At 47.0% G+C, this 21,171-nt stretch overlaps 1 protein-coding gene across 1 annotated transcript in view; it reads right to left on the bottom strand.

Moving 5' to 3' along the window:
• grik2 (glutamate receptor, ionotropic, kainate 2) overlaps nt 1-21,171 on the bottom strand; it is a 463,075-nt gene that overhangs the window by 91,857 nt on the left and 350,047 nt on the right. Inside the window, 1 exon segment of the mRNA XM_078399849.1 lies at nt 13,568-13,791. Within this exon segment, the coding sequence (XP_078255975.1) occupies nt 13,568-13,791 (224 nt within the window).

Genomic DNA, 21,171 nt, shown 5'->3' with positions numbered 1-21,171 from the left:
CTAAAACTGGACTGAAGTAAACAACACCAGCAGGTGTCACAAAACCCTTCTTCACGTCACCCATTCCTTCTCTCCTGAGATGCTGCCTGACCCGCTGAGTTATTCCAGCATTTAGTGATACCTTCGATTTGTACCAGTACATCATATCATATCATATCATATCATATATATACAGCCTGAAACAGGCCTTTTCGGCCCTCCAAGTCCGTGCCGCCCAGCGATCCCCGTACATTAACACTATCCTACACCCACTAGGGACAATTTTTACATTTACCCAGCCAATTAACCTACATACCTGTACGTCTTTGGAGTGTGGGAGGAAACCGAAGATCTCGGAGAAAACCCACGCAGGTCACGGGGAGAACGTACAAACTCCTTACAGTGCAGCACCCGTAGTCAGGATCGAACCTGAGTCTCCGGCGCTGCATTCGCTGTAAAGCAGCAACTCTACCGCTGCGCTACCGTGCCGCCCATCTGCAGTTAATTTCCTAAACAACACCAGCAGTGGTTTTGCTTTCATCATCTTATTCAGTGTTGGTGCACATGCCTTCACAGATTCACAGAATTACAGAAAATCCTGGCCCATCATGTCCACGTTGAGCATGAAAGAGCCACTCATCCCTATTGGTGACCTTTGCACCTTGGCTAGTAAAGGTGACTATTAGGTCTGTCGAAACAAGGAACTGCAGATGCTGATTTACACAAAAGGACTCAATGTTGTAGAGTAACTCAGTGGCTCAAGCAGCATGTTCTCCCATCACGTTCAATATCTCCTCTCAATCTGAAGAAGGGTCTCGACCCGATACGTCAGTTACTCCAGCTTTGTGTGTCTATCTTCGGGTATAAAACTGCCTTCCTACACATGTTCTCCAGAGATGCTGCCTGACCTTCTGAGTGACTCCAGCACTTTGTGTCCTTTCAAATGTCAGGTCTGCCTTCTTAACTATCATTTCTGCCCTCCGCATTGTCCAGAATCCTACTGCTTGTTTTGCGTTCCTTTGATGTGTTTGCCTTCTCCAAATGTATTATCTCACAAATAAATTTCACTTGTCAAATTTTTGCACGCTTGATCTTCACTGAAGGTAGACATAAAATGCTGGAGTAACTCAGCGGGTCAGGCAGCATCTCTGGAGAGAAGGAATGGGTGAGGTTTCGGGTCGAGATCCTTCTTCAGACTGATCTTCACTGATATCTTCCTGCAGCTATTCAAATTATTTCCACAACCCAACTGTGTGTGCAGTCTGAATGGTGTATCTTTCTTCCTCACTATTAACGCCATTACCAACTTTGGTTTCATCCACAAGCTTCTTAATCATACCTCGTACAGTTACATCCAAGACATAATTAAGTGGCACATAAACGTGAGAGAACCGGTACAGTGGATCCTCAGGGAATACAGCTTTCCAGTCACTAAGCCTTTTTAGTTCATAAATTCTGGGAGCTGAATAAGGCCATTCCAGGCCTTTCACTATTCGGTAAGTCTCAATGAGGTTCCCCCCTCATCCTTCTAAACTCCAGTGAGTACAGGCCCAGTGCTGTCAAATGCTCATCATATGCCAACCCAATCATTCCTGGGATCATTCTTGTAAACCTCCTCTGGACCGCCTCCAGAGCCAGCACATCCTTCCTCAGATATGGGGTCCATAACTGCTCACAATACTCCAAATGCGGCTTGACCAGCGCCTTATAAAGCCTTTGCATTCAATCCCTTTTTTTGAATTGTGGCCCTCTCGAAATAACTGATAGCATTGCATTCTCCTTCCTTACTACCAATTCAACTTTCACATTAACATTTTGGGAATCCTGCACCAGCAGTCCCAAGTCCCTTTGCGCCTCCAATTTCAGAATTCTCTCCCCATTTAGAAAATAGCCTCTGCCTTTATTCCTCCTGTCAACCATCCGATTTACCACTGGATCTGACCTAGAGATAAAAGGGACTGCAGATGCTGGAATCTGGATCTCACCGAGCTTCCAAATTACAATCAATTAGTGGCACTTTCATCCTCGTATTTCCTCGTGTACAATTCTCACTTTGCTTCTAGTAGCTTGCTCCACTTAAATAGTATCTTTAATTAAACTGAAAGGACCACAGAGTGCTGGAGTAACTCAGCAGGTCAGGCAGCATCTCTGGAGAACATGGATAGGTGACATTTCACAGAGTGCTGGAGTAACTCAGCGGGTCAGGCAGCATCTCTGGAGAACATGGATAGGTGACGTTTCACAGAGTGCTGGAGTAACTCAGCAGGTCAGGCAGCACCTCTGGAGAACACGGATAGGTGACGTTTCACAGAGTGCTGGAGTAACTCAGCGGGTCAGGCAGCACCTCTGGAGAACATGGATAGATGACGTTTCACAGAGTGCTGGAGTAACTCAGCGGGTCAGGCAGCACCTCTGGAGAACATGGATAGATGACGTTTCACAGAGTGCTGGAGTAACTCAGCGGGTCAGGCAGCACCTCTGGAGAACACGGATAGGTGACGTTTCACAGAGTGCTGGAGTAACTCAGCGGGTCAGGCAGCACCTCTGGAGAACATGGATAGGTGACGTTTCACAGAGTGCTGGAGTAACTCAGCGGGTCAGGCAGCACCTCTGGAGAACACGGATAGGTGACGTTTCACAGAGTGCTGGAGTAACTCAGCGGGTCAGGCAGCACCTCTGGAGAACATGGATAGGTGACGTTTCACAGAGTGCTGGAGTAACTCAGCGGGTCAGGCAGCATCTCTGGAGAACATGAATAGATGACGTTTCACAGAGTGCTGGAGTAACTCAGCGGGTCAGGCAGCATCTCTGGAGAACATGGATAGGTGACGTTTCACAGAGTGCTGGAGTAACTCAGCGGGTCAGGCAGCACCTCTGGAGAACATGGATAGGTGACGTTTCGGATCTGAAGAAGGGACTCGACCCGAACCGTCACCTCTTCATGTTCTCCAGAGATGCTGCCTGACCTGCTGAGTTACTCCAGCACATTGTGTCCTTTTGTGAATTGACCAGCATCTGCAGTTTCTAGTTTCTCCATCCTCTCCACATTCACTCTGTCCAAGCCTTTCACCATTCGGTGAGTTTCAATGAGGTCTCCCCTCATCTTTCTAAAACTATCATCGCACATTTGAGGTTTTACCCTCAGCACTTTGGGATCTGAACCAAGGATATTGGCACCACTGATCATAAGGTCACAAGGTCACAGGAGTAGAATTAGGCCATTCGGCCCGACAAGTCTACACCGCCATTCAATCATGGCTGATCTATCTCTCCCTCCTAACCCCATTCTCCTGCCTTCTCCCCATCACCCCTGACACTGATAAAGGAATACAAATAAAGAGACTGGCCCCCATTCGAGCAACTAATTCACCTCTTGACCCTTCAGACCTTCGACAGTCAACAATAACAGCCGCAATAATGTTCAGGGGAGTCACAGAGTCACAGAGCACGGAAATAGGCCGCCATGCCAACCAAGACACCCCATCGATACGGGCATGAGAAAAGGCAGAAATCAAAGCATGCTTTAGGCTGCAGAGAATGGAGAGGGACGGAGAGAGCGGTGGGAATATCTGAGATAGGAATGGGACCAAGCAAAAAGAAATAACAAAAGTGACACGGGTTCTGATTGTAAGAAGGGGGTGAAGGTTTGGTCATCTCAGCTGAGGGGTCTGAAGGAGATGTAAATAGAGAGATTAATTAATAAGAAGATGGTGAGAGGAAACGATGAGTGGAACTGGGAGATCTAAAACACTATTCCTTTTTAGACCTCATTCGTAAGGTCATAAGCGATGGGAGTAGAATTAGGCCATTCGGCCCATCAAGTCTACTCCGCCATTCAATCGTGGCTGATCGATCTCTCCCTCCTAACCCCATTCTCCTGCCTTCTCCCCACAACCCCTGACACATTCATTCAGATCAGCAATAACTAACAAGATTCCACCACCATCTCACTGCCAACGCCACCACCATTCATATTATTCAGTCCCTTGCGGTCCTCATCCGATCACAGAGTCATGCAGCACAGAAACTGATCCTTCCGCCCAACTTGTCCATGCCCACCAAAATGCCCCATCTAGGCTAGTCCCACCTGCCTGCATTTGACCCATATCCCTCTAAACCTTTCCTACCATGTACCTGTCCAAGTATCTTAAAAATAAAAAGTCTGAAGAAGGGTCTCGACCCGAGACGTCACCCATTCCTTCCATCCAGAGATGCTGTCTGTCCGCTGAGTTGCTCCAGCATTTTGTGTCTATCCTCTTTTAAATGTCTTTGTGCCTGCCTCAACTGTACCTGTCTCTGGTAGCTCATTCCATATACCCCACCACCCTCTGAGTGAAAATGTTACCGCTCAGGTTCCTATTAAATCTATCCCCTCTCCTATGTCTTCCGGTTCTTGATTCCGCAATCCTATGTAAAAGACTCTGTGCATTCACCCTATTAATTCCTCTCGTGATCTTGACCACCTCTATAAGATCACCCTCTGGCCTCCTGCCCTCACAAGATCATAAGTGATAGGAGCAGAATTAGGCCATTCGGCCCATCAAGTCTACTCCGCCATTCAATCATGGCTGATCTATCTCTCTCTTCCACCCCCATTCTCCTGCCTTCTCCCCATAACCCCTGACACCCGTACTAATCAAGAATCACTCCAGGGAATAATGTTCTAGTCTTCACAACCTCTCCCTGTCGATCAAGACCCGGGACATTCATGTGTGTTTTCTCTCCATTCCCTCCACTTTGCAAGTTAAATATGTTTGAGTTGTCCTGGGCCTGATGAAAGGTTCACTCTATATCACCCATGGCCATTTCTGTCTGCTTACTAGTTCCACGCTTCTCTATGTTTATTGCAGATTTTCAACATCTGCAGTTTTTTTGCTTTCAGCTTCTCGTGACTTGGTCACTGTTTCCGCTTGGGAAGAGGAAGAATCAGGAGGAGAAGACTGGTGATTTAGACGATCTCTAAACAGGAATTGATGGCAATGCCCACATAAGCAGGCAGCTGCATGTTCTAATAGGTTGGAACTTAAACTGAATCCCACTTAAAATTTAAAATCTAACGTAATTTGTAAAATGTATGTATAATGAGATACTGAGCAATCCAATATTTCAAGAGAGGACAACATTTAATGATGTTATTAAGTCCCTTACTTATTTCAGCGATTTAGTGCATGTTCAGCTAGGGCAAATGAAAAAAGGGTCAAATGGTTCAGTTTAGTTTAGTTTGGAGATACGGCGCGGAATCAGGTCCTTCGGCCCACCTAGTCAGCCCCTTATACCAGCGATCCCCGCACACTAACACTATCCTACACATACCAGGGACAATTTACAATTATACCAAGGCCAATTAGCCTACAAACCGGTACGTCTTTGGAGTGTGGGAGGAAACCAGGGCACCCGGTGAAAACCCACGCAGGTCACGGGGAGAACGTACAAACTCCATACAGCCAGCACCCGTAGTCAGGATGGAACCCGCGTCTCTGGCACTGTAAGGCAGCAACTCTACCACTGCACCAGTGTGGTCACCATGTTTTTTTATTGCTGCATTAGTGATCCTGGGGTCTGAATTAAAAGTCTCGGAAAAAAAAAAGTCTGCTTGGTTGGATCCCCTCGTGGAAAGTTGGAATATTCTTGCTATTGAGGGCGTGCAGCTTAGGTTCACTAGGTTAATTCCCGGAATGGCGGTACTATCATATTAATTCTAAGGCTATGACCTCTGGTCCTAGACAGTCCCACTGCACATAGGCACTGAGTTGCAAAGGGAATCGGGACTGTCATATGTTGAAAGACTGGAGCGACTAGGCTTGCATACACTGGAATTTAGAAGGATGAGAGGAGATCTTATCGAAACGTATAAGATTATTAAGGGGTTGGACACGTGAGAGGCAGGAAACATGTTCCCAATGTTGGGGGAGTCCAGAACCAGGGGCCACAGTTTAAGAATAAGGGGTAGGCCATTTAGAACTGAGATGAGGAAAAACTTTTTCAGTCAGAGAGTTGTGAATCTGTGGAATTCTCTGCCTCAGAAGGCTGTGGAGGCCAATTCTCTGAATGCATTCAAGAGAGAGCTGGATAGAGCTCTTAAGGATAGCGGAGTCAGGGGGTATGGGAAGAAGGCAGGAACGGGGTACTGATTGAGAATGATCAGCCATGATCACATTGAATGGCGGTGCTGGCTCGAAGGGCCGAATGGCCTCCTCCTGCACCTATTGTCTATTGTCTATTGAAATCATAAACCTTTTTTTCTCAACTGGCGACAGAAAACCATTATCTAAAAGTGCCATCATCTCTTTGTCGAAGTGTTGTGAAAATCCATCAACACACAACTGTCCTTGGGGGGGGGGTGGGTAAAGAACCTGACATCATCACACAAGATGAAGTAGATATTTCTTCTGTCAAATGTTAACGCTAAACTGTTTTTTTAAAGCGCTCAATTTTGTGATGCTACAAAAATAGTCCATCAGTTCAGTTTAGTTCAGTTTATAGATACTGCGCGGAAACAGGCCCTTCGGCCCACTGAGTCCCTGCTGACCATCGATCACCACACACCAACACTATCTTACACACACTGGGGACAATTTGCAGTTATACTAAGCCAATTAACCTACAAACATGTACGCCTTTGGAGTGTGGGACGAAACCGAAGATAGAAACATAGACAATACTGTAGGTGCAGGAGTAGGCCATTCGGCCCTTCGAGCCAGCACCGCCATTCAATGTGATCATGGCTGATCATTCTCAATCAGTACCCCATTCCTGTTTTCTCCCCATACACCTCGATTCCAATCTCGGAGGACACCCACGCAGGTGACGGGGAGAACGTGCAAACCCCATACAGACAGCACCCCTAGTCGGGAACGAAACCCGACGCTGTAAGGCAGTATCTCTACCGCTGTGCAACCTACAAGATTTTGCATTTAATTATTTGTAGCAGCACTATTACGTTTTTTTTCCCTGACAGTTTAGAAATTAAACTGAAAACCACTTAAATAAATTTAATATAACTTGCTAAATTAACATATAATGAGATACTGAGCCGTTCAATATTTCAAGAAAATACAACATTTTAGGACATTTTAATTCCTTACTTATATCGGGGGAAACATTAAATGCTGACTTTGCTAAAAGTCTAACAAAGGATTTTTTTTTTTAGAAAACAACAGATATATTCTGCCAAGAATAATTGAGAATTAGTTCCAACCCAATGCTGGAATTTAGAAGGATGTGAGGGGACCTTATTGAAACATATAAGATTATTAAGGGATTGGACACGCTAGAGGCAGGAAACATGTTCCCAATGTTGGGGGAATCCAGAACCAGGGGCCACAGTTTAAGAATAAGGGGTAGGCCATTTAGAACGGAGATGAGGAAAAACTTTTTCACTTGTAAGAGAGTTGTAAATCTGTGGAATTCTTTGACTCAGAAGGCAGTGGAGGCCAATTCTCCGGAGGCTCTCAAGAGATAGATAGAGCTCTTAATGATAGCGGAGTCAGGGGGTATGGGGAGAGGGTAGGAACGGGGTACTGATTGTGGATGATCAGCCATGATCACATTGAATGGCGGTGCTGGCTCGAAGGGCCGAATGGCCTACTCCTGCATCTATTGCCTATTGTCTATTGTCTATTGCTCCGTGTGTATCCGGTTTCCTCTCACACTCCAAGGACGTACAGGTTTGTAGGTTAACTGGCTTGGTATAAATGTTAAAAAACATGTGCAGGATAGTGTTAATGTGCGGGGATCGCTGGTCGGTGTGGATGCGGTGGGACGAAGGGCCAGTTTCCACGCTGTGTCTCTACAGTGAACTAAACTAAACAAAACAAAACACTCCAACTGGCCTCTGGTTTTCTGCATCAGAAAAAGGGAAGAATTAGCTCAATTTTGCTCGTTGCAAAAGTTGAACAAATACATTGATTTATTCACAAAATGCTGGAGTAACTCAGCAGGTCAGGCAGCATCTCGGGAGAGAAGGAATACGCTTGAACAAATACGCTTGGCTGAAATCCCTATCCCACTTGATGGTCAGGAAACCTGCCAAGATTAGACTTGCAAGTGAAGAGGTTTAACACTATCGGTGAGCACATTCTTCATGAGGAAGCAGCAATGAAAGGCTAAGTTATAGACAATAACATTGGGAAACACAGTGGCCCAGCGGTAGAGTTGCTGCCTCACAGCGTCAGAGACCCAGGTTCGATCCTGACTACGGGTGCTGTCTGTACAGAGTTTGTACATTCTCCCCATGCCCTGCGTGGGTTTTCACCGGGTGCTCTAGTTTCCTCCCACGCTCCAAAGGCGGAGATTCGTAGGTTAATTGGCTTGGTAAAATTGTAAAATTGTCACTAGTGTGTGTAGGTTAGTGTTGGTATTACGGAGATCGCTGGTCGGTGCGGACTGGTTGGGCTGAAGGCCCTGTTTCCGTGCTGTATCTCGAAACTAAACTAAACTCCAAAGACATATAGGTTTGTAGGTTAATTGTCCCTAGCAGGTAGGATAGTGCTAGTGTATGGGGATATGGGAAGGGCCTGTATGCCCAAAACTAAAAACTAAACTAAAACTAAATATAATGGGCTGGGATGGAAACAGTTATGCAGAGTTACAGCCAAGATCTTGTTTGTATCTTTACTGAAGGGACCATCTGGAGATTTAATATTGCAATGTTTTTTATCATAAACAAGTCCAAATCTTAAATTTTACTTGTCGAGCAGAATAACATATTCTTTAAGTGACAATGACTTAAATAATCAAATCTTAATTGCTATTTTGTAGGCGTGCATCAGAAAATGTTTCAGACACCAGTCTGCAAATGAGGGAACAGATAGTGGCACGGTGGCGCAGTGGTAGAGGTTCTGCTGCAGTTGTACAGGGCCTTGGTGAGACCGCACCTGGAGTATTGTGTACAGTTTTGGTCTCCTAATCTGAGGAAAGACATTCTAGCCTTAGAGGGAGTACAGAGAAGGTTCACCAGATTGATCCCTGGGATGGCAGGACTTTCATATGAAGAAAGACTGGATAGACTAGGCTTGTACTCGCTGGAATTTAGAAGACTGAGGGGGGATCTTATTGAAACATATAAAATTCTTAAGGGGTTGGAGAGGCTAGATGCGGGAAGATTGTTCCCGATGTTAGGGAAGTCCAGAACCAGGGGTCACAGCTTAAGGATAAGGGGGAAGTCTTTTAGGACCGAGATGAGAAAACATTTCTTCACACAGAGAGTGGTGAGTCTGTGGAATTCTCTGCCACAGAAGGTAGTTGAGGCCAGTTCATTGGCTATATTTAAGAGGGAGTTAGATGTGGCCCTTGTGGCTAAAGGGATCGGGGGTATGGAGAGAAGGCAGGTACAGGTTACTGAGCTGGATGATCAGCCATGATCATATTGAATGGCGGTGCAGGCTCGAAGGGCCGAATAGCCTACTCCTGCACCTATTTTCTATGTTTCTATGTTTCTATATTTGCCTTACGGACGCTGTCTGTACGGAGTTTGTACGTTCTCCCCGTGACTGCGTGGGTATCCCTGAGATCTTCGGTTTCCTCCCACACTCCGAAGACATGCAGGTCTCTAGGCTAATTGGCTTGGTACATGTGTAAATTGTCCCGAGTGTGTGTATAGGTTAGCGTTAGTGTGCGGGGATCGCCGGTCAGCGCGGACTCGGAGGGCCGAAGGGCCTGTTTCCGCGCTGTGTCTCTCAACTAAACTAAAATAAAGAAGTGAATTCTACGGGACGAGGACGATAAGCAGATAGTGGTTGGAAAACCAAGTAGGTCCTGTCTCTTCAATGAAACCTTCCACGACGGGAAGCAACAGCAAACTTGGATGGTGACACATTCTCATGAACGCGAAGCAACAGATTCATGGTGAGCAGTTTCGCACGGCTGAACAACAATTGACTCCAGGATGAATGTGCTGTGTGATAAGCTGACTGGTCCTCCTTGCTGATACAAATTGGAAGGATACCAGATTTGTTAATTCAGCAAGAAAAAAAGCCACTCGGTCAAACATGGCGCCTTCTCTTCCGTATATCTGAGGACTGGGGACAAGGGAGTCTCGCTGCCAGAGTGGTATATTGGGAGGTACCTAACAGCGATAAGGAAGGGTGCAAAGGGAAAACAGATCAGCCCGAGTGAGAAACATCAACGGAAGAGAGGAACCTTGGTTGGCAAGGCTTAAGTGACACAAATACACATTGTGCTCTGACACCTATCTTAGATTTTTTTGGATTTTTTTTTAGATTTCAGAGATACAGCGCGGAAACAGGCGTTTCGGCCCACCGGATCCGTGCCGCCCAGCGATCCCCGCACATTAACACTATCCTACACACACTAGGGACAATTTTTTACATTTGCCCGGCCAATTAACCTACAAACCTGTACGTCTTTGGAGTGTGGGAGGAAACCGAAGATCTCGGAGAAAACCCACGCAGGTCACGGGGAGAACGCACAAACTCCTTACAGACGGCGCCCGTAGTCAGGATCGAACCTGAGTCTCCGGCCCTGCATTCGCTGTAAGGCAGCAACTCTACCGCTGCGCCACTGCGCATGCTCTCAGATTGAAATAGCCACATTGCTGGAGTATACGATTGTTTATCCCAAGCAGATATGAAATACAGATGTGTGTTTGATTCGTGCCACAGTTCAAGAGGCTATGCCTGGACTGCTATTTTCACCTTCTCCCCTTGACCGCGTGCGTGGGGTTTTCTCCGGGTGCTCCGGTACTCCCCCCACACTCCAAAGACGTACAGCTTTCTATGTTGATTGTCCCTAGTGTGTGCAGGACAGTATCAGCGTGCGGGGATTGCTTGCCGGCACGGACTCGGTGGGACGAAGGACCTGTTTCCCACGCTGTATCTCTAGACGAAACTGAACTAAACTGATTCCAAATCTTGGAATCAAATCTCACACAAAGGAGGGTGGCTGTGGTTAACATTGTGCTTCAATCAGCAGGAGTTCCTCAGTGCAATGCCCTCGGCCCTACCATCTTCAACTGCTACATCAATGCCACACCTTCCATCATAAGCTTAATGTCCACAATGTTCAATAGACAATAGGTGCAGGAGGAGGCCATTCAGCCCTTCGAGCCAGCACTGCCATTCAATGTGATCATGGCTGATCATTCTCAATCAGTACCCCGTTCCTGCCTTCTCCCCATACCCCCTGACTCCGCTATCCTTAAGAGCTCTATCCAGCTCTCTCTTGAATGCATTCAGAGAATTGGCCTCCACTGCCTTCTGAGGCAGAGAATTCCACAGATTCACAACTCTCTGACTGAAAAAGTTTTTCCTCATCTCAGTTCTAAATGGCCTACCCCTTATTCTTAAACTGTGGCCCCTTGTTCTGGACTCCCCCAACATTGGGAACATGTTCCCTGCCTCTAATGTGTCCAACCCCTTAATAATCTTATACGTTTCGATAAGATCTCCTCTCATCCTTCTAAATTCTAGTGTATACAAGCCTAGTCGCTCCAGTCTTTCAACATATGACAGTCCCGATTCCAGTGCCTATGTGCAGTGGGAGTGTCTAGGACGAGAGGTCATAGCCTTAGAATTAAAGAACGTTCCTTTAGGAAGGAGACGAGGAGAAATGCCTTCAGTCAGAGGGTGGTGAATCTGTGGAATTCTTTGCCACAGGTAGCTGTGGAGGCCAATCAGTGGATATTTTTAAGGCATATATAGATATATTCTTGATTAGTACGGGGTGTCAGAGGTTATGGGGAGAAGGCAGGAGTTCGGAGGGAGAGATAGATCAGCCATGGCTGAATGGTGGAGTAGACTTGATGGGCCGAATGGCCTAATTCCACTCCTATCACTTATGACCTTTTGACCTCAAGACCTGGACAACACCAAGGCAGGGGTCGATGTGGAGCAATTAAAACTCATGCCATGCAATGACTATCTCCAAGAAGAGAGACTCTCTAACAACCTACCTTGATATTCAAAGGCATTATCACCATCAAGTATCTCTCATTCACATTCTAGGGGGCCACCCAGGGGCCAGCTAGGTCAGCCACATAAGTTTAAAGCTCACCAGAATGGATCAGATTGGACCAGCGACATGCCGTCCCGACCCTGTGAGCAGTTTTGGGCTCCATATCTGGGGAAGGATGTGCTGGCCCTCGAGCCCTGGGTAACATCCTCGTAAATCACCTCTGCACCGTCTGAAGAAGGGTCTCGACCCGAAACATCACCCATTCCTTCTCTCCAGAGATGCTGCCTGGCCTGCTGAGTTACTCCAGCATTTTGTGTCTATCTTCTTTGCACCCTTTCCAGCTTGACAACATCTTTCCTATAACATGGTGCCCAAAACTGATCAGCTTCTCTTGGTCAGCAGCTTAAATCTATGTCCCTTGTTGCTGACATCGTTACCAGTGGAAACTCTGAAGGCTCTTTTTGATTTTGAACACCTCTGACAAATCTTCCCTTAAACGCCTCAGTTCTAAAGAGAACACCCCTGCTTCTGTGTGGAGCTCCCGTTCCTCCTCCCCTCCTCTCTGCCCTTGATACCATCCTGAAAATGTCATGGCCATAACTTAGGCCTAACCATATGTAAAGATTTCTGCAAGGGAAACCCTCTCTCTACCAAGGCACAAAATGCACGTATCCAAAAGTTTTTTAAAAAAAGTCTGATGGAGACCTGTTCAGCCCACTGCGCTGTGATCGGAAGTCTGAAATCTAAAGGTGCAACTCTAAAGTTGTCTATTGTCTATTGTCTAATGATGCTTTTCTGCTTGCTTCCCCGCCATCTCCTCCTGTGTCATTGTTTACAGCCGGGAATACTCTGGTGGCACACGGGAGGCAGCAACGTCTCGCCAATGTGTTTCAGCACAGCTTACACCTCTCTACTTTCCCACTCTGGAACATAAATCACGGCTCCTCGCCTGCATCAATCTTTAAAAACGCAGCCTGCGCTGCACTGGCTGGTGTGGCAGATAACCGCGGCAGCGATATCGCGACCGACAACATGCATTTGAAGCAAGGTGAAAAGCATTTGTTGGTAACGGTGAATGGGGGGAGCGGGCATTTAGTTATCCTAACTCGCAGTGCTGCGTGGGACAAAAAAACCACCACCTCTCTGCTCGTGTGCCTGTCCGCACAAAAGCCCCCCCCACTATGACTAATTAACAGCCTTTCTTAAGACATTTCTTTTCTGTGAAACCACATTTTCCGTGTTTCGGTCCATGTGTGCAGCGAAACGGCATAACGCGTAAAATTCAATTAACTGCCTTCATTTTTCTTGCGGACAGCACTCATCGTTTACACGGTGTCAGCAGCACAGTGGGGTGACTAAGGAAGAGATGCTGGTTTAACACACTTGTCTGCACCACAAACCCACTCGGAAATGGCTTTCTGAAACCATTCCCTTTTCCCTCCCCGATATTAGCAAGATTTAAAAAATATATATTTGTGTATCTATATATATATCTATATATATATATATATATATATGTAATCTCAGACAGAGATGACAAACAGCACAGAGGTGTTTAAAACAAAGTGGGACAAAAAAATAAATCATCAAACTAAAGAAAAAAAATCAGTGACTTTTGACAACATTTGCAAAAACAGAGTGGCATTGCCAAAACTCACTGAAGGCATCATGTTACCTGGCTATAACAAACAGCACACAACTGACACCCAAGTAAGCCAGCAGAATATACATCCAGATATCAGGGGAGAGAGGATTCAGGAAGGAGAAAACGCCAGGATTTGTACCGTTGGGCTTTCGGTACAAAATACTTATTCCCAGGGTCATGAATGGCTTTGAGAAGTCAATGACCTTCTCTCGGACGTACGTGATAGTGAGGGGTGCAACTGCAAGATCAGCTTTCTGTGGAGGGAAAGGAGAGAGAAGGCAGAGGTCAGTACATCAGCAGAGGTAAAGCAATGGCACAGTATCATACTAGAGACATAGAATCATAGTCACAGAGTCACACGGTGCGGAAACAGGGCCTTTGGCACAACCTGCCCATGCCAACCAGAGAGTCATGCAGTCATACAGCGCGACGGTTGCCAACTTTCTCACTCCCAAATAAGGGACAAAAGGTGACGTCGCCGCCCCGCGCCCCACGTGACCTCACCCAGCCAGCGGCCACGTGCTCTCGCTCCACCAATGGTGGCAGCCCGGGCTGGAAGGCAGGTTGCTATGCAACCTCCGACAGGCAGCACCCGGCCCCTGGGCCTAGAGTGTCCGGACCTACAGTGTCCGGGCCTACAGCGGCCCCCGGGCCATGCAGTGTCTGGGCCTACTGTGTCCGGGCCTACAGCGCCCCCGGGCCTGCAGTGTCCAGGCCTAGTGTCCGGGCCTACAGCTGCCCCTGGGCCTAGAGTCTCCTGGCCTACAGCGCCCCCCCGGCCTACAGTGTCCGGGCCTACAGCGCCCCCCCGGGCCTAATGCGGGACAAGGGCGGTCGCATATGGGACAAACCAATTTAGACCAATATACGGGATGTCCCGGCAGATACGGGACAGTTGGCAACCCTATACAACGCGGAAACAGGCCCTTCGGCACAACTTCCCCACACCGACCAACCTACCCACATCTACACTAGTCTCGCCTGCCAGCATTTGGCCCCTATTTAGAGGTTCATCAGTTTTAGGAGCAGAATTAGGCCATTCGGCCCATCGTCCACTCTGCCATTCAATCATGGCCGATCTATCCCTCTAATCCTATCCTGTCCATGTACCTGTCCAAACGTTTTTTAAATATTATGATAGCACTAGGTGCATGTACCTCCTCTGGCAGCTCGTTCCATATACCTACCACCCTTTGTGTAAAAATGCCCCTCAAGTTCCTATTAAATCTTTCCCCCCTAACCTTAAACCTATGGCCTCCGGTTCCTCGCCTACTCTGGGTAAAGGACTCAATGCATTTACCCAGTCTATTCGTCTCATGATCTTAAACACCTCTATAAGATCACCCCTCATCCGGCTGCACTCCAAGGAACAGAGTCCCAGCCAGCTCAACCTCTCCCTCTAGTTCAGACCCTCAAGTCCTGGCAACATCCTCGTAAACCTTCTCTGCACCCTCTCCAGCATAAAATTGGCTATGGAACTGCTGAATAACGAGCGGCAATAATTTTCTCAATGGGACGGCACAGTGGTAGAGTTGCTGCCTCACAGCGCCGGAGACCAGCGAGATCGATCCTGACCTCGGGTGCAGTCTGCGTGGAGTTCGCACGTTCTCCCTATGACCACGTGGGTCTTCTCTCCGGGTGCTCCTCCCATTCCCCCACACGGCCCAAAGACAAGCGGGTTTGTAGGTTAATTGGCCCACGTGCGTGGGGAGTGACTGAGAAAGTGGCATGACATAGAACTAGCGTGAACGGGTGATCGATGGTTTGGCACGGACTCGGTGGCCAGAAGGGCCTGTTTCCACGCTGTATCTCTAAACTAAACTAACTTCCTGCCGATCAAAGGCCGACTCACATCAAAACTTGGCGATTGATATGGGCACCAATATACACACACTGAACTTAAATGTCACTTATTATCACGTCCGTTATATGGTACTGGAGTCAAGTCAAGAGTCAAGAATGTTTTATTGTCAAATGTTCCGGATAGAACAATGAAATTCTTTTCTTGCAGCATCACAATAGAATATGTAAACTTAGTACTCTGTAAACAATATAATAAACAAGTAAAAAAGTTCAGTGTGTGTATATATACATATACTCACATATAAAGATACACATATATATATATGTGTATATATATATATGTGTAGGAAGGAACTGAAGAAGCTGACTTAAACCAAAGATAGACACAAAATGCCGGAGTAACTCAGTGGGACATGCAGCATCTCTGGAGAGAAGGAATGGGTGACTTTTAGGGTCGAGACCCTTCTATAACAATAATTAATATTATTGCACTATTATGATTGTTTGTTTTTATGTGTGCGTATGTATGCGTGTATATATATATATATATATATATATATATATATATATATATATATATATATATATATATATATCCTCTATGGAGAGCTAACATCTCTCCAGGAGATCTTTTAGGACCGTCGGCCGCCCCCAGGAGAGGAGAACCATCGGCCGCCCCCAGCTACGTTACAAGGACGTCTGCAAGAGAGGTTTGAAGGCGCTCAACATCAACGTGGAGTCCTGGGAGAGCCTTGCAGCTGACCGTACGAGTTGGAGAGGTAATCTGAACCAACGTCTCAAAACGGGGGAAGAGAAACTGATGAACGCAGCGGCAGACAAGCGGGCACGCAGAGAGGAGCGCGGCAACTTCAACAGACCAGAGTCCACACACAAATGTGACCTTTGCGACAGAGACTGTGACTCCCGCGTTGGTCTCTTCAGCCACAAGCGACGCTGCTCTAGCCGAGGTGTGGAACAAGCAGCCAACTGGGATGCATCACCCATGGTCAGCCACGACCGAGGGGGCCGAAGAAGAAGATATATATATACATACATACATATATATATATATACACACACACACACACACACACACACACACACATATAGATCTATATATATATATATATCTCTATATCTATATATATATGCACGCATAAAATACAAACAACAATAATAGTGCAATAATACCAAGTGTTTAACTGATGGCTGTAGGTCTTTTATCTTTACATATTCCGTTGTGCGGGTGTAACAAAAGATTTTTGTCGTTCTATCTCGGACCTATGTTTAGAGAAACAGCGCGGAAATAGGCTCTTCGGCCCACGAGTCCACGCCGACCAGCGGTTCCCGCACATGAACACTATCCTCCACCCACTAGGGACAATTTACGTTCATACCAAGCCAATTAACCTGGAAACCTGCACGTCTTTGGAGTGTGGGAGGAAACCGGAGCACCCGGAGAAAACCCACAAAATGTCACGGGACAAACGTACAAACTCCGTACAGACTGCGCCCGTGGTCGGGATCGAACCCGGGTCTCCGGCGCTGTAAGGTGGCATCTCTACCGCTGCTCCACCGTGCCACCATGACAATAAAACACTCTTGGAATGGCGGGACTGTCATATGTTGAAAGGCTGGAGCGACTAGGCTTGTATACGCTGGAATTTAGAAGGATGAGAGGGGATCTTAACGAAACGTATAAGATTATTAAGGGGTTGGACACGTTAGAGGCAGGAAACATGTTCCCAATGTTGGGGGAGTCCAGAACAAGGGGCCACAGTTTAAGAATAAGGGGTAGGCCATTTAGAACGGAGATGAGGAAAAACCTTTTCAGTCAGAGAGTTGTGAATCTGTGGAATTCTCTGCCTCAGAAGGCAGTGGAGGCCAATTCTCTGAATGCATTCAAGAGAGAGCTAGATAGAGCTCTTAAGGATAGCGGAGTCAGGGGGTATGGGGAGAAGGCAGGAACGGGGTACTGATTGAGAATGATCAGCCATGATCACATTGAATGGCGGTGCTGGCTCGAAGGTGCCGAATGGCCTACTGCTGCACCTATTGTCTATTGTCTATTGTCTTGATATGGCTGACGTCAAACATTAAGAACAAGTTTAAAGTTTGTCTCAGAGAAACGTTACACGGCGCTTCATTTGTGCATTCAACCCCTTGTTCGCGAGGAGTCGGACTGGGCTTCTACTTATACTTGAGCTTTTTTCAGAAGTGACGTCTGGAAAATTTATTGCTGGCAGGAAGACTTTGTCGGGTTCAATGCCACCAGCTACTTCCTCAAGCAGACCTTGGGGACTCATCAATCTGGAGGCAGCATTACTTGCCCTTCATCAAGTTAACTGAAGGCATAACTCACAGCCCATGGGCTTGCATCCTTACACTGGTTACTCTTACCACCGCACAAGGTGTCAATAAGAGATCCTTACTTCGGCACTGTCTCCACGTTTGCGGAACACATTTTTAGTTTAGTTCAGTTTAGAGATACAGCGCAGTAACAGGCCCTTCGGCCCACCGAGTCCGCGCCGACCAGCGATCCCCGCACACTAACACTACCCGTTACACACTAGGGACAATTTTACATTGATACGAATCCAATTAACCTACAATCCTGTACGTCTTCCAAATTCCAAAGGGAATTTTAGTTTGCACATAAAAAATGAATGAATGACATTAGACTTTAGAGACACAGCGCGGAAACAGGCCCTTCAGCCTGCCAAGCCTGCATCGATGAGCGACCATGTTCATGTTCATAAGCGATAGGAGCAGAATTAGGCCATTCGGCCCATCAAGTCTACTCCACCATTCCATCATGGTTGATCTATCTCTCCCTCCTAACCCCATTCTCCTGCCTTCTCCCTATAACCCCTGACTCCCGTACTAATCAAAAATCTGTCAATATCTGCCTTAAAAATATCCATTGACTTTGCCTCCACTGCCATCTGTGGCAAAGAATTCTCCAGATTCACCACCCTCTGACTAAAGAAATTCCTCCTCATCTCCTTCCCAAAGGAACAACCTTTCTTTCAGCAGTTATGGCCTCTGGTCCTAGACTTTCCCACTAGATCACCTCAGAAACTTACACTATCCTACACGCTAGGGACAATTTACAATTTTTCGCTGCATGCTGTCAACAATAACCTTGTTTCTCTGTAGTAAATTATACAAGGATAATAATCTGTTCTTTCTTTAGGAGTGGAAAGTAGTTTCTAGAGGAGATCATGAACCACTGTGTTGGCTGGTGATCGGCACAGGGGATCAGCGGCATGGTGGCGCAGAGGTAGAGTTGCTGTCTTACAGCGCCAGAGACCCATGTTCGATCCTGACTATGGGTGCTGCCTTGTACTGAGTTTGTACGTTCTCCCCGTGATCTGCGTGGCTTTTCTCCGGGTGCTCCGGTTTCCTCCCACATTCCAAGGACGTACAGGTTTGTGGGTTAATGGGCCTCAGTAAAATTGTAAATTGTCCCTGGTGTGTAGGATATGCTAGTGTGCATCTACCCGATCTATTCCTCTCACGATTTTATACACCTCTATAAGATCTCCCCTCATCCCCCTGCACTCCATGGAATAAAGACCCAGCCTGCTCAACCTCTCACTATAGCTCACACCCTCTAGTCCTGGCAACATCCTCGTAAATCTTCTCTGAACCCTTTGAAACTTGACAATATATTTCCTATAACATGGTGCCCAGAACTGAACACAATACTCTAAATATGGTCTCGCCAACGTCTTATGCAACTGCAACATGACCTCCAAACTGCTATACTCAATATTCTGACTGATGAAGGCCAATGTGGCAAAAGCCTTTTTGACCACCTTATCTACCTGTGACTCGACCTTCAAGGAGCCATGCACCTGTGATCCTAGATCCCTCTGCTCTACAATGCTTCCCAGAGGCCTACCATTTACTGTGTAGGTCCTGCCCTTGTGAGACGTCCCAAAATGCAACACCTCACACTTCTCTGTATTAAATTCCATCAACCATTCCTCCGCCCACCTGGCCAATCGATCCAGATCCTGCTGCAATCGTTCACAACCATCTTCACTATCTGAAGAAGTGGGTGATGTATGAATTAACGAGTCGCCGGTTAAGCCTCAATGTTTCACGAGAACACAAGAAAACAGGACCATGAAAAGGCCACCAAGTTATGTCTAAGTTATGACAGACACTAAATGCTGGAGTAACTCAGTGGCTCAGACTGCATCTCTGGAGAAAAGGAATAGGTGACGTTTCGGGTCAAGACCCTTCTTCAGACTCGACGCGAAACGTCAGAGGGGATCTTATTGAAACATATAAGATTATTAAGGGATTGGACACGCTAGCGGCAGGAAACAAGGAGCCACAGTTTAAGAATAAGGGGCAGGCCTTTTAGAACGGAGACGAAGAAAAACTTTTTCACCCAGAGAGTTGTGAATCTGTGGAATTCTCTGCCTCAGAAGGCAGTGGAGGCCAATTCTCTGGATGCTTTCAAGAGAGAGTTAGATAGAGCTCTCAAAGATAGCAGAGTCAGGGGGTATGGAGAGAGGGCAGGAACGGGGTACTGATTGTTGATGATCAGCCAACATCACAGTGAATGCCGGTGCTGGCATGAAGGGCCGAATGGCCTCCTCCTGCACCTATTGTCTATTGTCTCCTATTCCTTTTCTCCAGACATGTTGTCTGACCCACTGAGTTGCTCCAGCTTTTTGTGTCTATCTTCGGTTTAAAACCAGCATCTGCAGTTCTTTCCCACTCATTATGTCCAATGATGTCAGAACTGTGGTTTCAACTTCACTTCAGCACTAGTTGTCCTCAATCTTCAAGTCTCTTTCAAGCAGCACCAATGGAGGCATTATAGGATGTACAGGAAGGAACAGCAGATACTGCATTATACTGAAGATAGGGCGGTCACGGTGGCGCAGCGGTAGAGTTGCTGCCTTACAGTGAATGCAGCGCCGGAGACCCGGTTTCGATCCCGACTACGGGTGCCGTCTGTACAGAGTTTGTACGTTCTCCCCGTGATCTGCGTGGGTTTTCTCCGAGACCTTCGGTTTCCTCCCACACTCCAAAGACGTACAGGTTTGTAGGTCAATTGGCTTGGTATAAATGTAAAAATTGGCCCGAGTGGGCATAGGGTAGTGTTAATGTGCGGGGATCGCTGGTCGGCGCGGACCCGGCGGGCCGAAAGGGCCTGTTTCCGCGCTGCGTCTCTAAACTAAACTAAATAGGCACAAAATACCGGAGTAACTCAGCGGGTCAGGCAGCGTCTCTGGAGAAAATGAATGGGTGACCTCTCAGGTCGAAACCCTTCTTCAGACTCTTTAATAGGAAGCTGCATTGGCGCACGTGGCATGCAGGCAATGCAGCCATGCACGTGTGCATGCGATTTGCAGCTGAGATGCGGGAAATTGTGCTGATGGCACTGGGACTCACTGTGCATATCTGGGCACCTCTTCACACGATCACACCACTTGTATGGAGGAATCACTTGCATGAGGGGAATAGACACAGTGAACGCACAGAGTCTGGGGAAATTTTGACCGCACTATCTACCTGAGTTGCCACTTCCATTGGATTATGCATCTACACTCCTAGATCCCTCTGCTCTACAACACTCCCCAGAGGCCCACCGTTCACTGCGTAGGTCCTGCCCATGTTATTTTTTCCCATAATGCAGCATCTCAACACTTCTCTGCGTTAAATGCCGTCAACCATTCCTCAGCCGGCCTGGCCGACCGATCAAGATCCTGCTGCAATTTCTGACAACCATCTTGGATATCTACAAAACCCACCCACTTTTGTATCATCTCTGCAAACTTGCTAATCCTGCCTTGTACGTTCTCATC

The sequence above is a fragment of the Rhinoraja longicauda genome, chromosome 5 (assembly GCF_053455715.1).
Source record: "Rhinoraja longicauda isolate Sanriku21f chromosome 5, sRhiLon1.1, whole genome shotgun sequence".
Taxonomy (NCBI): Eukaryota; Metazoa; Chordata; class Chondrichthyes; order Rajiformes; family Arhynchobatidae; genus Rhinoraja; species Rhinoraja longicauda.
The sequence above is the reverse complement of the archived record's forward strand: the minus strand, read 5'-3'. Positions and strand labels throughout refer to the sequence as shown.